The sequence below is a fragment of the Hylaeus anthracinus genome, unplaced genomic scaffold, assembly GCF_026225885.1.
Source record: "Hylaeus anthracinus isolate JK02 unplaced genomic scaffold, UHH_iyHylAnth1.0_haploid 11989, whole genome shotgun sequence".
Taxonomy (NCBI): domain Eukaryota; kingdom Metazoa; phylum Arthropoda; class Insecta; order Hymenoptera; family Colletidae; genus Hylaeus; species Hylaeus anthracinus.
This window is the reverse complement of record NW_026534337.1, coordinates 12,369,872-12,386,938: the sequence shown is the minus strand read 5'-3', so window position 1 is coordinate 12,386,938 and position 17,067 is coordinate 12,369,872. Positions and strand designations below refer to the sequence as shown.

The following is a 17,067-nucleotide window of genomic DNA, read 5'->3' as shown; positions in this document are numbered from 1 at the left end:
CTGAACAAAACACAATAATTTTTCAAAAACTTCGCTATCACGATTAATGACTCTATTTTCGTGAATAATACTATGAATAATAATTTAGATGCCGTATAATCTATTGATCGAACACTATAGTTCCTACTGCCGCGAGACTCCCACGGCAATTGACGCGGCCATTTTTGTTTTTTAAATTGGAGCATCTTAATTGAGTCGCGATTTTTCGAGCTCGCTGTGTTTCGGAAACACTGTCATGCTTCTCCAGGGAATAACCAATCACGATCGAGGAATTTCTTCGAAAATACAACCGAATTCGTATTGTACACAAATTCAAATTAGTCCTTTCACGAACGCAAACCAATCCAGATCAACAGGTTTTCCTGCGATCGTTTGCCAGCAGAGAACAATTTCCACGGGGAACAAATGGCGACAACTCGGATAGTACTGGTTGTCCGTCGTTGTCCATTCGTTTCGATTTTCGATCGATAGACGTACATAAAAATTCACTACGGTGTCGGACTGTGCTTTTCTTACTTTTTCAATCCCCATTTTATTTCTTCGATCGCGAAAGAATACCCGACATACGTCACATTAAATGGTCCTGGCCTTTGTTTCGATGCATCTCGTGGATGGTCTCTGACACTTCTCCTACCATCCTCAACAAAAATGAAGAAGACACGGCAGGTGCCAAGAAGCATCAAAGAAGCGAAGCTGAGCCAGCGTCCAAAATTAATGTACGCGTTTGAACGCGCGAGAAGCGTCATTTTGAATTTCCACTGTAAAGGGGCTTCGGAAAGTGCTGCGCGAAAGTGTACGAAACGCGAGGCTAGAAAATAGGAAACTGATTTTTGCGAAAACATCGTTCCCCCAGCGACGGAAAATAATCGATGAAAATTTATTCGATTCGTAGAAATTGAAAATTCCATGACGGTTGTACGATAGGGAAACAAAAGAACCCACGAATATCCGCAGTTCGCGATTCGCGAGGAAGAGGATCGTTGGGAAAAAGTACGAGGCAAGTACTCGAACGTGCTCGAGTAATTCGACTTAAGGAAGGGATAGAGCGGAAGCGGGCGAAGCGAGCTGAGTAATGGAACGTGTTTTGCTCCACTTAGAAATATCTTTCGCTCCGATGCACGATACTGCTTGGTGTGTCTTGTTTCAAGCGCAAAACGTCGGATTGAATAAGCACGCAAAAAGATGACAGGCAACGTCAAAGAACGGAAAAGCTAGTATAGTACGTTTCCACGTGGCAAAAACCACTTAACGAGCGAACGGGAATTAATTTAACGCATCGTGCTTTCCGGATTTCACCCTCGTTTTTTGCGCGAACATAACAATTCACGTGTAGGGCCCTTCGTGGCGCTTTTTTGGAGTCTTCGGGTCCAGGGAAATGTTATCGTTTTATCAGCTGGTGAAAGTAAAGCTTATTTTATTGGTATTGATGTGGATGAAAGGAAAGTATGCATCGTGGCTCAAACGTTAGAAACACTTGTCGATTTTTATAGAAACGAAGTTTTTAAATGTTACGTTTCTAAACGTTATGTGCCTACATCTATATCTTCTTATTCAACTGTTTCTTAATTTTGGGAATGCTATAATGATTCCACCGAGAAATGACCGTAATGAAAGTTAAGCTCGAGATGCGAATCTCGAACGACCCAGGAAGTTAGACTCGACAGAAATCATCCCAGGGGTTGATATCAATCTTAATTCCGTATTCTCCGCTCGCAGGACCGAGCTGCATAATTCTCGAGCATTAATTACACATAAATTGCACTCAAGATTGCGCTATGCATGGAACCGTGCAAGGAGGTTTGTGAAACTTGGGCGCCAAAGAACAACGTTCTAACAGGAGTTCGCCGTGACAAATTTAATTCACTCCTTTTCGCGTAACGCGAGCAGAAAGTGGTCAAAGGGAATTTTAATGCGAACCGAATTATAATCTCGCTGACTGCAACCTCGTTAATCGTCCACATTCGGACGCCGATGTTTCAGAATTAAAATCGCGTATCGCCGCGGAAATTAATCAGGCTCTTGAAGAAAAAAGCGACGAAATGTAAAAACAAGTACATACTTTTAAGTTAAACATCGATGTGGTAGTACGTCTGACCATCATGCCCATTAAAATCACTCATGAAAAATCGAAGCCTCCAAATTCTATCGATCCTAAATAATGAAAAATTGTCTCTGTAGTAAAAACGCATTGCAATGATGGAAATATCGCGTTATCGATGGATTGCTGACAGAGACTCCATTTTATTTTAAATGGACTTGCACCACTTTGATAATGAACAACTCATTCGATAATTGCGAGGAGGAAGCTTCGCTTTGTGCCTTTGAACGGACCACCCAGGCAGTGAACGCGTTTGCTCGCGACAAGAACACGAAGGCGTACTGAAAATCAGCAGAGGGGCGCCCGATAGATTACGAAGAGCTGACAGCGGCGAGAATGAAAAGAGAAATAGAGCCGCGCAATTTCCATTATGCCGACCATAAATACGGAGTTCACGGCCAAACGACGCCGGTATCGAAACGAGATTTACCGTTTTCATTTATCGACTACGATGCATCGGGGCCGAAAATAATTTACAGTACGTTGCCGATCGCCTCGTTCAGAACTTCGGGATCGTGCTGCTACCGTGTCGAAACCACTAAACGTTCTGGGAAGCTTCCATGTTCGAAGGTACGGAGAACAAGTGAGAATTTCGTCGGTTCGTTCATGGCATGTGAGAGAAGAGAATGCTTTCGAGGATTAGGGTACTTTTCAGTTTCTGGGAACGATGGCTTTGGAACGTTTCATTTTTAATGTAAGTAAAGAAAAAGTCGCGACAGATATGGTTCGAACAGAAAAAAACTTAATTAAACTGAGCGTAATACGAAAGCTACATATGAAAGCTTTATGTAGAAATTCTGCGTGTTTTTTTAAGAGAGGTGCATTCCAAAAAGTTTAGAAACCTCTGCGGTATAGCTATGTGTATACGCGCAACAAAGTAGAGAGTACAGTCTGGATCGAGTGTTCGTTTTCAAGCTTGTCACGTTTTCTGACTGGCCAGTGTTTAGCTTTAGCAAACGCGAGACTGCGGTCGTTGCGAGTGGATTAACCGTGGTGAATAAATATAACGGAATGTGAAAGTTTTGATTAAATAGAACAAGTCTCTAAGGAGTTTGGGGCGATCTAAGGGGATCTTTTGTAATCGTTTTCAGAATAGTAACCCTCATATACAGTGCCTACCAATTTCCACTCGATTCAAACAATTTTACTTCCGTGACTATCTATCCTACGATCGTTTTCGATGCTTTGGTTTTAAATAAAATAGAATCTCTCGAAACAAATTTACGTCGAACTGTAAAAAATGATTTGTATAGCACAAAAGTAACAATAGTTTTGTTTTGTTCGGTGTATCGACACAGAGACAACGCGATTCGTCTATAAAAAGAAAGATTTAGACCGATGCGGCCATTATTCCATTTTTCACAGCGTCAGTCGGATTGTTCGTCGAACAATCTCCGCGCTGTTCTGGAGCACCCTGTATGAGCCACCGCGTATTAACAAAGTACGAATGGGATTTCTGTGTATGTCACGTCATTCTGCTCACGATTACGCGCCATCTGTTTTGGTCACCAATCCAGTCGGATTTCTGGCCAGCGCGTACAATTTGGCTCAGTGAGTTCGGTTACTGTGTCCCGAAATATCCAATTAAAACTACTTCCTACTACACGCATGATCGGGATCACGAATATCACCTGTTTTCGCGAATTCGTTCCACGACGTTTGTAACGCACCGTCAGAGAGCGATTTTGTTATATACATGGACAAAAATGTCGTATAACGAGTAGGGGATTAACCAATTTCGAACCGTTATTTATTCGATGAAAGTTCGAATTTGAATTATGAAACGAAATTACATTCGAGTGAGTAAAATCGAATCTCGATAACTGTTCGACAATGTAAACATCGAGGTGAATCGCTGGACAACTATTAGTTGCGGATTATTCGAGTCAAATTTTGCCTGTCTCTGCATATTTACATACCAGGCGTGTTATAATTATGTTATTCTACGCTCCAGTTGTTGGATACATGTAAATAAATTGGAAAAATAAATCAATAACGTTTCGTCCCATTTTTCCGCTTTCCTTTTTCTACCATAAAACCATTTATGAATTACACAAAAAATTCTCCCTTTGTAATATCCACAATAGTTAATAATAAATATAAAATCGATTCTTTATTTATTTATTTACTCCGAATGCAAGGGGTAACTAGAGACAGCCGACTCGAATGCCTCACCAACGAAACTAGTTTTATTAAAAATTTATTCCCCACGGCGGATTGCTGTTTGCAGGATTTAATGAGGTTACGCTTGTGCGACAAATATTGTGTTTTCCCCGAGAGTGGAAGACAGTTCGTTCGGTATCATCGCGTTTCTTTTTCTCCGTTCTTTGTGGTCCGCGGTTACTTTCGATTCAATTGCAACGCGACGTTCCGCCAGCTTTACATCTGAATTCCTACGCTCTTCGCTAGTGTCCTGTGCAAACAGACACACGGAAAGGTGCGGGCTGCAGGTACAAAGAGGTATTTGTAGTCTTCAATAATTACTTTCCGCGTATTTGCATTCCTAGTACGTCTTATATCGGAATTTCCCAGCGCTGTTTACTTTGTTTCGCGGAAACTCGTATGGACCGAGTCATGTTTGCCACTGTAATTACGCTCGGTACGATCGCGTGGGGCATTGAGACATTAAAGTGATTACTCACTCGAGAGAAAAATACTGGGGAACGAAACGTTGCGTATAAAATATTCATCGGTTCGTCTCCATTTGAAGTTGTCAAGATAAAAAATATTTCGAAGCGATATTTCTCTCCAAGAGATAGAACGAAAACATCGTTAGTAAATGAGTAATTTTCTGAGGCAGTTTAAGACGAGACAGTCTCCTCCAACAAATTTCTAATACCATCCTACACATAATAATACACTAATCATGCCTCGTATACCCGCGCGGAAGCGACAAACTGTTAAACAGCGTTGCTTTCCCAACGAGCAGTAGAAAATTATTAAATGGAACGAAAACACGCAATTACGCGTCTCCTGTTCATAAATAGTCTACCATGGGTGTCGTAAATGTTTTCGTCCATCGGGGTGTACGGTGCTCGCACAGTGGAATGGTGTTCCGCGCGATGGCGCCTCGGCGAAAGGAAGGGTACATAAAGTAAACGGACGAAGTAAGGGTTGCGAAAATGGAGAACGTAATGCAATCTGCCTCGTTCACCACCTCTTCCCTCCATTCATTTCAAACCCCCTTGTCCCGTTAACCGCGCTCTCATTTAGATAAGCCCGATATTTTGACGTGCAAAAACTCGCGCGGCTAATCTCGGTCCTCCTTATCTTCCGAGTTCACGCAAAGATTGCGGGGACGCTCGTTTTCTAAGGTGTATCCAGCCGCGGAAATTGCGCTGCGCCGCCAAGACTTTCGCAATCTTCCGTGAAAAGGAATTCCCCGGAAATATTACGCGGCTATTGACACTGCATATTTAATGCAATCCTTCTGGGTTTGACTTCCACTCGTAAATCTACTTAGGAATAGCTTCCCACAAGAATGATAAACAGCGGAAGGGGCGAAAATATTATTTGTATTTTTGGAAATTTTATTTCATTATACAATGTAATAAACAAGATGCGGTGAATTCATTCTGATTAGAAACACCCGTTAAAAAGTTGGCTGTCGTCAGCAGTAAGAACATAAAAAAGATCACTTTATACTTAAAAGCTTGGAAGTTTGAGACGGTTGAAATTTCTCCTGCGTTCAGGGTTGAAAAAGAGAGAAGAGTAGCCTAAACATCTACTTGTATTGTTTGACCAATCCTTTTCTTCGTTAATTTGGTCTAAGTAGAGAAGCAAAGAAAATGTGGAACCACTGTCGACACTGGCTTAATTTCTGTCGAGCAGCATGATACATCTTGTAAAATTAGAGTCACGCGATTTTGTGTACGGATCAAATACTAAATAAATTATTTTTACACGTTCTCGCACCACTGTATATTTTTATTACATACCATTAGCGCCAAGAATAAATTTCTATAACATTCCCGAACCATTATAGCCTGCTGCGTCGCAGCATGTCATCGTAGATATTTTTACTCGCATCAGTTGGCGCAGTGAATGCGCACGAAAAGGAATCCGATCGAATGGTAACAATCAGTACTCATACTGTTCAGGTAACTCCTCGTATATGACGCAAGAAGAACACGGAGGGAGGTCATAATAGAAAATCTTCCATATCGAAGTTCCATCGATTATACGTGTCGTGTGTCTGTATACGTTGGTGTCTGTACTTACATATTTTTTGGTACGCCATATAAAATATTGGACTATAGGGGAGCAGTAAAATATGGAAATCCGATTTCGATCAAAATAGAAAATATTTCTCGAAACTTCAAATCAACTTTAACAGATTTAATTGAAATTTCCCCTTTCGTAAGAAAGAAGCGATATGACTGATGGCGACGCAAACGCGAAGAAAATAACTTACCACGTCTATGATTTGCTGCAACGTGATGCCGAATTTCACCTCGAGAGGCTCGCTCTCATTGGCTACCGGTCGCTCCAAGGTGTTGTACGTCTCCAGCAGGTCATTCAATAAGCGTTTTTCGTGTTGCCCGCACAGGCTTTCTGTAACAAAAAAGGGAATTGTTTAAATGCCAGTGGAAACTGTCACAGATACTTCACAAGTGCTAACGATTTATCTAACCCATTAAGAAATCCTTAATCAGGACCTAACTTATTTCATAGACAATACATGAAGAAATATGCAACGATGGATTTATGCTAGATACCACATTAGATTGGTTTAAATTTTTAATACGTCCCGAAGAGTGTAAATAAAATACCCATTTTTATAATATCATCCTCTAAGCTCGCATTTGCATCTCGTAATAAACTCACGTACTCCCACATTCTTTTCACTTGTACGCTCCTTTTTTTCCCCTTCGAATGCAACCAGATGCCGGGAGCCTCGGTAATTATTTCTGCACTCGTTTCACGCGCCACCCTTTCAATTCTTAATCACCACGCAAGCTTCAATGTCGTACAGAAATATTTATTTTGAAAAATTCTCCGACACGGCGAAGTTCAAAGTAGACACCTTTTCATTTTTCAATTCGTAACAGCATATTTTCCTAAAATATTCCGTCTTGCGCGCGCGCGCGCGAAGCTTCGTCGTGTTTTCGTGAAAAGTAGTATACGTGTCCGAACGATGAATACGTTTCGCTCCATCTTACAGCTGGGAATTCCTCGTACGTGCGTCTCAAAATTTTCGTTTGCACCGGCGTATTTTCTCTACGTATAATAAATGTTCGTTGTTTCTTTAATGCAGGGTTAAACTTATGGTCTTAGACAAAATATCCAGAGCGAAGGGTGATATATATTGCAACGAATAAACGAAGGCACTTTTGCTCGGACGTATCACACCGCCATCAAGCGTGACAGACTATCATCACTCGAATCAGTATCATCAATCTCCGGCGTATCCATTAACGCCCGTAAGTCGCAGCTGCTCGAAACTTCTCGAGAACCGCGCAGACATTCTTCGACAGTTTGCCAGTGGCAGTTGCTGTATTAATCGTATGTAGCCATAATATTAACTTTTGTTGCTGCGTGAAATCCTCTCTTCGGCCGGAAGTTTGTTCGGAAAATTCCTTGAACTCTGGCGAAACATCGTACGTCGTGTTGCGAGCGCGGATTCTATATATTACAGTGCAACGATAGCGAGTAAGCCACTGTAATCCCTTGGCAAACCTGCTAAGCTGGCGCACACACGGCTCTCGGGACAAATTGAAACTACACGAATTTTTAATCACTCGAATCTGTGCTTACCGTACGTATTCATAATTACGCGCGTTTCGTTTGCTCTTTTCGATTATCGTTCGTTACGCAATTACCAGGATACCTGGCCAATGCACGGTTAATTACTCCAATTCATTGCGTTATCGTCGCTGACGCGGGCAATACTTGCGTTTCGCAGGGTTGTTTGCACGATTATTTCATTGCGACGGTGACGAAAATGAGTCAATTTTATTTGATGAGTGGAAGTGACTTGTGACGAGTGGACGTGCAGTTATTTTAAACGTTTTCAACATTCTCTTGTTGATCAAACATCCCCTAATTCCGCGCCAAACTTGTCGCGTACACGTTTATTCCGGCAGGAAAGACATTGTATCTCTGGGCAAGCGCACCTTTAACCAGCCTCAGAATCCGGGCACGGTGCCGTGGTCGAATGCGAAATGCAACAGGATTGTGTCGAGGTAGAGAATAATGGTCGTAACCGCGGCCGAATTCGGCGCACGTGCACCCATTGAAGACAAACCGAAATATTGCGGGGTTACGACAAATGCACTTGTCGGGGGAGCCAACCCCCACCTCCACGTCCAACAACACGGAGGATTCAATACTCCTCGCACTTTTTGTTCCTGCTGGCTTCCTTTCCTCCTTCCTTCCCATTGTGCCGTCTCCTTTTTGTCTGTTTCAGCATATTCAGAGAGAGGCCATCTCTCGTGCCTCGACGTGCTCGGTTGATCGTGGTCATTGACGCTACGCTTTACGTAAGAGCTGCTCGTTTTTTTGTCCCCTGAACAGGATACACCATTCCTATCTACCCCGTTCAACGTACAGCAGAAGATACGGTCAACTGAAAAATGTCCAACGAAGTTCGAAAAACGGTCGAGAAAGTTGAAGCATCGCGAAACGGCTTTCAACAATAAAGAACACATTTTTGTGCAAACTAGTATCCCCAACTAGAGAATATTAAAAATGTATTATTTATTCAGATCTCGATTCTGAATTTTATTTTCAAGTTTACCTCGAAAGTTCTTCTACATTCGGATTGAAAATTTCAGTAAAAGTCACGTCCATGCGTCATGAAACCATTTTAGCGCCACTACGTGTATCCGAGCGAGGCGAGTCAGTTGGCGAAAAGTTTCAATTTCACTGAGCTTTTGAAAAGGGCGATGGAATTATCGTACATCGAAGAACACGTTTGGCGGCGAGCATGAAAGCACCAGGTTGCAGTAAAAGATGTTTATTACTCCTGTCGAAGAAGCAAGTTGCATAGAATAAAATCACCTCTTCGACATTCTTATATTAGTTTTCCGTGATTATCGTGTCATTTAGAAATGAAGGGAACAGATTCAAGAGTACTTCACTTTCTCATACGGTTAAGAGTTGGGAATACACGTTTGTTCTTGACATGTTTAATAAAACGTAGACGAGTGTACGAGTGAGGCGAATTGCGGGAGATTAAATTACTTCATCGCTGAAACAGTTCTGAATTAATTTTCTGCTAGAATTGTGTTCTTTAGAAATGAAAAAAAGAAATCTGGACGAGGGAAATGAATGTAATATCCAGAAAAATTTATGCAAATTGTCTTTCGAGTTTCTCTCGAATTCCTAGCTCTTGTTAATTATGTCTAAACACGTCACGCAGTAACTGATTGACTAGATATACCTTCCAAATAAATTAAGAATTTATATTTTTTAAAGTTGTTTTGAATATAATTACATAGATATATCCACTAAAACTGAATTTTCGTTTACCTCGAACACATCAATTTGAAATGGAATTTAAAAAGGGAGGAGGTTAAAACGTACGCTAATTCGTCAATTCTATTTAATTTCTGCCTTCTACCATCTCCTCCATGAATTTTATTTTTCTCGTGCACCTCCCTCACCAATGTATAGATTTCTCTCGATTTACCGCCTCGACCGCATCGGTATTCCAGAGTTCTCGGCGCCATGAATATCGGTACTCGAACTTCCCTGCAAAATTCAGCTACCTAAACTCCCCTACTATCAATCGTGCCGCGAATTTCCTCGCTTTGATAGCCGCGCGTTGGTCAATGCTTTATTTATTCCATTGCAAGCTATGACAGAGTTTTATTCGATTACAATGCGATCGAAGGTAATAAAATGGCATTAGGGTACACTCAGCTCAGCGTAACTATAGCATCACACGTATTTTCAAATGTGTCGAACTCTTCGTTCGATATACAATGAGAAGCGACTTCAAATATATTAACATACAACTCATTATTTATCATATCCATTGCTTCAATTGGCGTCTACTAAAAGCGGGGAGGGGGACGATTCAGATTCGAATAGTTCTCATTGTTTACCAGCGACAGGTATCGAGACCGAAGCACGTGTTCCGTGCGCGGCATTACAAAGGTGATTAATCAGAGCAATGCAATATGTCGGTACTGTATAAACTGCAGTTCAACACTGAATCAATAGCACGTAATACATTTGCCTAATCTGATTAACGATGACATTGATTTCGTTTGCGCGACAAGGATCCACTTTAACGTACTTGAATCGATACGATTATCCGTGCAGATGTAAGTAGCCGTAAATAATCGAGAAGACACCGGGGATCGTTCACTCGAGTTTACTTCTGGATGACGCTGAAACACTATTGGAACGTACAGTTGCAGCCATAAGTATTTGGACACTTGGTACCTTGGTTATATTTGTTATTTATCACATTTTTATGGAAACGCAGGAGCTAATGAACAATGAATACCAGTCAAAATCGTGTCATTTATTTATTCAATTGTGCAAGCTGCAGTTTAATGTAAGTGTACGCGATGACGAAAATTGCGTTCCCAAAGTTTTGGGATCGCCAGGGTGTGCTCGAGCACGCAATGAATGACGAATGGCGACCTCGCGAGTTAAACGAGGGTCGTGCGCGAGGATGTGAAGATCCTGAGCTAGGGTATAATCTTAACTGATGAAATTCGGTGGAATGCATGCGCTGGATGGAGAGAATCATATTTGCCGGCTTGGACCACAGAGGTATCAAATTAACATGCTACTTGCGTATGCTCCGAGGAGTTCGCTACATCTCTTTCACCGCTACTGTCTGAACACACAGTACCCTTATGTGCTCTTGCGGCAACTTTCTAGCGAAGGAGAACGCGAGACGGGTTGGAGAATGAAAATAAGCTCGGCATTATTAATATATTCATTAATAAAGAAAGTTAAGAAAGTAATTCGTGGAATGTTTCCAGACTTGAACTTTTATTTGAGTCGCCATACATAATTGAGTCACATGTGACAATGCCACGAAATTGACTCGAAGGGGTATCATTAATAGTACTCCTAAATTAATAATCGTATTCACGTTGAACGCGAATGCGATCGGTGGTCTTTGAATATGTCCACGATGGCGAGAGCTAGTCTTATTTTCCGTCAAGGTAAACCCGTACCTATAAATAAAGACGATAACGATCGATTGATTGTAGGTCACTTTAAACGATCCTCCTCTCGAGATTAGTTCCATTCAAAGTTCGCCCGAAACGCTGGATGAACAGGCAAGATTCAGGAAGCTTTGCAACAACCACTTCAGTTGGGAAAGGCTAGCTATAATTGAAGAACTATCGCGTAACGGAAAGCTTCAATGAGGTTTTCCTGTCGAACTCCTTGATTTACATGCACTGCACGCTTGAACAGCGACGAACGAAGCAGAAATTGAGTAAACGATGGGCTCATACCCCCACGCTCTAGTTTCGTCGACGTAATGAGAATGTTAATGTGCATGGCTGTGGAACGCAAATGAACGCCTCTCGTTAAGACTGCTGCTTTCCAAATGGTTCTCGAAGAATGAACAACAACGCGAGAACAACGGTCGACTTAGAAAAATTGCAGATATGCACTGCAAATGTTCAGACAAATTCCATGTTTTTACAGATACAGGAAAAGAGTGTCTTAAATGAAAGTATCTTCTAAACAATGTATTAGAATGTATGCTACTGTTTTATTGCTGATATTTATTATACACTTCTCCGTGACATAATTATACAAGTAATATTATATCACAGTTTTACTTCAAACAATTTCAATTAAAAATACATACATATCGTTCATCATTATTTCGCGAATGCAAATATGGAATGTAACTGCCCATAGTTACGATTCCAATCAGGACAAGAGATTCGATATTCGTCGATAAAAATGACATCTCCATAAATATGCAATTTAAATGTATCACACATCCTCCGAATTCAGAATATCAATTTTGGTTTTCGTGAAAATTTCGTTTGTTGAAAGCTACAGGTGCAGTTAAGTGTCGGTAGTCGATCAAAAATAGGTAGGAGTACATAATCCGCGTCTACAACTGGCTCGAACCGAGCATCCGTGCCGTAACGTAAATAATTCACCGTTATAACGCGGTGACACCGGCGTCGTCAGAATTCCCGAATATTCGTCGACATTTTTTACCCCGGTGCCGCGCTCGACGGAACATTTCACGAGCCCCACTAACCAGACTGTAGATGAGCCTTTTAATAGTTGGCCACAAAGGCCGACTGAAAGAGGATCGCGGCGTTGCTTCATTCAGACGAACGTTGTCGGCGTCGATTTGGATTAATGAGAATGACTTTGCCACGGGTTGAAAAAACTCGTCGGAAGGGTAAAGCGAGGGAACAAGAAATAAAGGAAGAAGGATAGAGAGAGGGGGAAAGGTTGAGAGATGGCGAGAAGGGGTTGAATAGGAAAGAGGGACAGGAATGTCGTTTACAGAGTGGTTACGTGAACGCTGTGTACCTCAACTATAAATATGTGTGATAACGGGTGTCAGGGTGAATGGGTGGTTGGTGCCTTTTTCGCAGCTTCGACGTCGACGTTCCTTCGCGCCATTGGCGGAGGTACCCTGCCCGCGGGAACCGTCGGTATGAATGGCACTCCCTGCGAATGTAAGCGTAATCGCACCCGCCCGAATATTCGCACGTGCGACGCTCATGCATAGAGCGACGAGTAATTCGTGGCACGATCGACAAGTTGCCGGTTCTTCGCGTCACGCGAACACCGAATGTCCCCTGCAAAAGAGGATGATTGATAATCGGTCGGGTTTATGATCGACGCTAACGGTGAATTCAAAGTCTGCGAATAAGTATTTCGATTTGGAATCAAATATAAGATACACGCGATATGAAAATTATATCTGGTGATGGGAGAATAGGTACGACGAATAAAAATACAGGAGGATGATTTAAAATTTAATACTGGTTATTTTATATTGCTAGGAATAAATTCATGTCGATTGTGCAAGAGAGGTGCATCATCTCGTTCGGCCATAAAGCAATGATCTTTACGGCCATTCGCCTTGGATTTGAAATAGTCCTACCGAAGAATCCACTAGAGGATCCAGGGGGAAGCGTCGTAAAAGTTGTTGCTCTGTGGCCAAAGAAGCCTCTTACGCACTCGATAATAAAATAACCGACGCTTAGTTCGAAAAATTGCAACCATTTCTACTGTTCTGTTTCTCTGATTTATTACAACTTCGATATCTCACGTACGAACATTATCTTTCTTTCTTTCTATGTCCTTTAGACATCACGTCGTATACATTCAAATCGCCAGTTCTGGATGCCATAAATATAAAATTCTACACCATCCAAAGGCATATGCTGTCTTCTTTATATAATGCAATATCTGTCCTTTCTTTTGGTTGCGTAACGTGTCACGAGACACGAGAGAAGAAAAATCGTAGCTCACGTATGCCGAGCAAGGAAGTAAATATAAATGCACAATGAATAACAAATTGCATGGTAGCGATATTCCAAGGATCGACAGCTATCTCATCATGGTAGCGCTCAGACACAAGAGAGGAAAGCGACGCCATGAACGCCAAGTCCGCCCACATGGATTTTCACGCGTGGGAATTGCACACGCGCCTCCACGCACGTACACGCTCGGGCGAGCGTGCAATGCAACGTTGCACTTGGTTGCCGCGAACAAACGCTGTTCTGAATCTACGAGTTCACGTTCACCATTATCTACGGATAGGGACTAATAATACTCGGCCCTTTAAAACATTGTAGTAGGTTGCCGCGGTATTCTCGTTTAATTATAGACCAGTCGAACATCCTGTGGATATTATCCTGGAATTTTCCTTAAGGACTCGAATACGAATCACACAATCAAAATTAAACGATATATTTCAAGTCTTTTCTATACAATTATCCTGAACTTCGTTTTTGTATACCAAAGAGTACTTAACACAAAGGTCGAAACCTTACCGAAATCCAAATAACAACGTTTGCACTAACTACCTGCGTTTCTACTTCGGCTCCAAGGGGTTGTTATTTGAAATACCATTCCAAAGTTTGCACGGTTCATTATATATTCTACGCTTGTTCGACAGCGCAGCGAACCGTCAAATGTTATCAAACTCTACTACAGCATATGTTTGTCAGACCACGACAATGTTTACGAAGTACTTAGAGCGTGTAACACTACCGACGTAAATGATTAGGGCGAAGATCCTCATTGTGAGCGACGACCGTCGTAAACAGATGGGCGAATTGGTGCAACGGGTTGCTTATGCGTGTAGGTTGACGGCCGTGATTGGGGAAGTTGCACTCATGAGCCGAAGATCCACGATTCGCGCGGTTTCGCTAGCTTAACTGGAACACGCTGCGCCCCTTTATCTTGCCCATCGTGATAGCACAATCGAAACAAACCATGGACCGCGCTCGAATCGACTGTTGTGAAACCTAATTTCGTATCCGGGGGAAACTTCATGTCTGAGTTTCGGCGTGAAACGATCCTTGCTGCAAAATTTGGTTTAAAGTTTCGCATTTGTGTCGGCTACGGTGGGCTGCTATTAATAGTCAGCGTCATTGTCAAACTTGCGGCATTGATAGTATAAACGATATGTTCAGTAACTCTTAGACTAATTGAGCGCGGTAATGCAACGAAGTTAGGTGGTTCTCGAGGTCCTTGGCGGGTGGATAGGTTAGATTGGTGTTAGCCGATACAAGGAGGGGGAAATGGATGAACAATATGCAATTATGGAGCTTGAAAACGTCAGAAAAGTCTAAAGAAATCCAACAAAAGCGAACGTGGTAATAGTAGAATTGTTGAGGAAATTAATTTAGCTATGCATATCGAACTTCCTTTTGAAATTGCTCAATTGTTATTCAAGCATGCCCCACGAAATTATGTACTGTTTCCAAAGCCTCCCATTATGAGATACGATTTGATGAATTATCCAAAAGACAATGAATAATCGTAGTGGCTCTCAGAGACAAACCAAACAACCTTAATCTAAAATCTTTACCACCATTTTTCAAGCTTATCGTCGTCCAATCGTACACAAGACTTTTCCACCCCCGGTAGCAATTCTTCCCACAACCATCGAACGCCGAATTCCCTCGAGACATTCCGTCACGAAAATTCTTACACCACGAGAAGCGTCGTGGGAGCCATAATTCCTCGACACGCGCCTTTTTGCGGAGAGCATACGTCGCTTAAAGTCACTCCGACCCCGTTCCTCCGCCATAATTTGTATTTCACGCGAGGCGCGAAACACAGCTGAAAATTGTTATTGTGCAAACACAACAGCTTTTGTCGGTGGCAGCGAAACGCGAACTCCTCCCCGGGAACGTGGCTCGCACCGGGCATCTAGGGGATTACGCCAACTAAATGCTGAGAATGTTTCGAGGTGCGCCATCGGTGTCCGGTAACAAAGACGAGCCATTATACCCAGGAAACCTGCGGAACTTGCATGAACAAATACATTCGCGCGAACGTGTTCGGTAGTACGGCGCGATTCGCCTATTTCTATTTGGCCGTCATTCGACCAGTTCGCGTTGTAACCACTTTGCAATGTGCTTTTGGGAGGAGAATGCTTCCTAGGCATGTTTCGCACGGGCTTAACACGGTCTTGAATTATGCAGCTGTGGAGGGATCAGGCAACGGAAATGGATTCGTTTCCACCTCAACAGCGTCCTACGTTATTGTTCGCAAATGCGTATATTTCGATTTAATTTAAACGCGCGGTTGTCGGCGCTTTGATGTTAAACTGAAAACTAGAGAAGATTCCGTGGCTTGTGTTAACAACAGGGGCGAGGGGGTGGGATTTGTCATACGAGCGCGACCGTTATATCGTCGTTCGCTAGGAATAGGATTTGCAAAATAAAATATACAGATATGCTCGGATCAGATCGATGCATGATTGATTCATTGGGGACGGGATTTGTAAGCATAGGGATGTTTGACGCAGACTCTTGGTCCGAGTACTGAGATGTACGTTTAATGTCTTCATAGATGTATGGATTGTTTGAATTATTTAGAGTTTGGTAGATGTGTGAAGTAGGTTACTAAATCTATACAAAATGAGTTCCATATAACCTTGGTTAAAGCATAGGATAACCTTGCAAACACTAGCAAATATATCAAAACGAAACAAAATTTTTTTAAATGCTTGGGGACTAGCAGATCTGTATGAACCAAAATAGTGAAGATGCTGCTATGTTTTAATTTAGTTGGTTCTCCAGGTTTTCGATCATCAGCATTCTGAGGCAGCATGCCATTTCCAATGGATGGTAGAGATAGTTGTAAATCCTCTCACCACCGACAGAGTTTCTAGATCTACCACCCAGCAGATCAGTAAAGCAGATCAACACAATAACGCAAATTTACCATAGTATTAATCGTTTCTACTAGAAGGGATGTAGACTGTGGAATGATCGATATTCTGATCGCTCTACTGCACATTGCCCACAGAAGGGACCGGAAGCTTCAAGTGTTGATTGGGTGAGTAGGGGAGATTCGAACCGTCTACTGATCTATCCATTGCCTATTCTGCTGCACTGATGAATCCAGAAATCGAATACCTTGGAGTGGAGAATGTATTTCGCTTCTGCTTCAGTTATTTAATTAGCTATTGCGAAGAATTGTTAGACGCATGTAAGCTTGAAAGAATTAAGGTGGGCAGTAGTCTTTGACGTTAAAAGCAATTTTGTGATTATCAGTTGAAGTTGAAGAGGGAAGCTACTTAAGATAATATCTCAATTGCTATTCATTGGGCTTAGTTGTGATGCCACAAATTTATTCACAAATATTGCGATTTCGAATTGAAACCTTATTTTTATCAAAATAAAATGTAGCCTACGTTACTAAGGGATAGTCTAGCTTCTTATTAATGAAAAATTTGTCCCCAGCCTCCAGCTACTTTCGAAGTCTTAACAGCAACAACACGCTCAATCTTTCAAGGGATCGAAGAACTAAGAAGTTCCTGAATGTAGCTT

The 17,067-nt window shown here is 42.0% G+C and overlaps 2 protein-coding genes across 5 annotated transcripts in view; one reads left to right on the top strand and one right to left on the bottom strand.

Annotated features, from left to right (window-relative positions):
* LOC128888228 (endocuticle structural glycoprotein SgAbd-2-like) overlaps positions 1 to 17,067 on the top strand; it is a 469,661-nt gene that overhangs the window by 77,226 nt on the left and 375,368 nt on the right. The gene's annotated exons all lie outside the window — the stretch shown is intronic.
* LOC128888213 (neuronal acetylcholine receptor subunit alpha-7) overlaps positions 1 to 17,067 on the bottom strand; it is a 257,970-nt gene that overhangs the window by 174,556 nt on the left and 66,347 nt on the right. For all 4 annotated transcript variants that reach the window (XM_054144917.1, XM_054144914.1, XM_054144915.1 and 1 more), the window contains one exon: positions 6,513 to 6,652. In XM_054144917.1, coding sequence (XP_054000892.1) covers positions 6,513 to 6,652 — 140 coding nt within the window. The remainder of the gene's footprint in view (positions 1 to 6,512; positions 6,653 to 17,067) is intronic.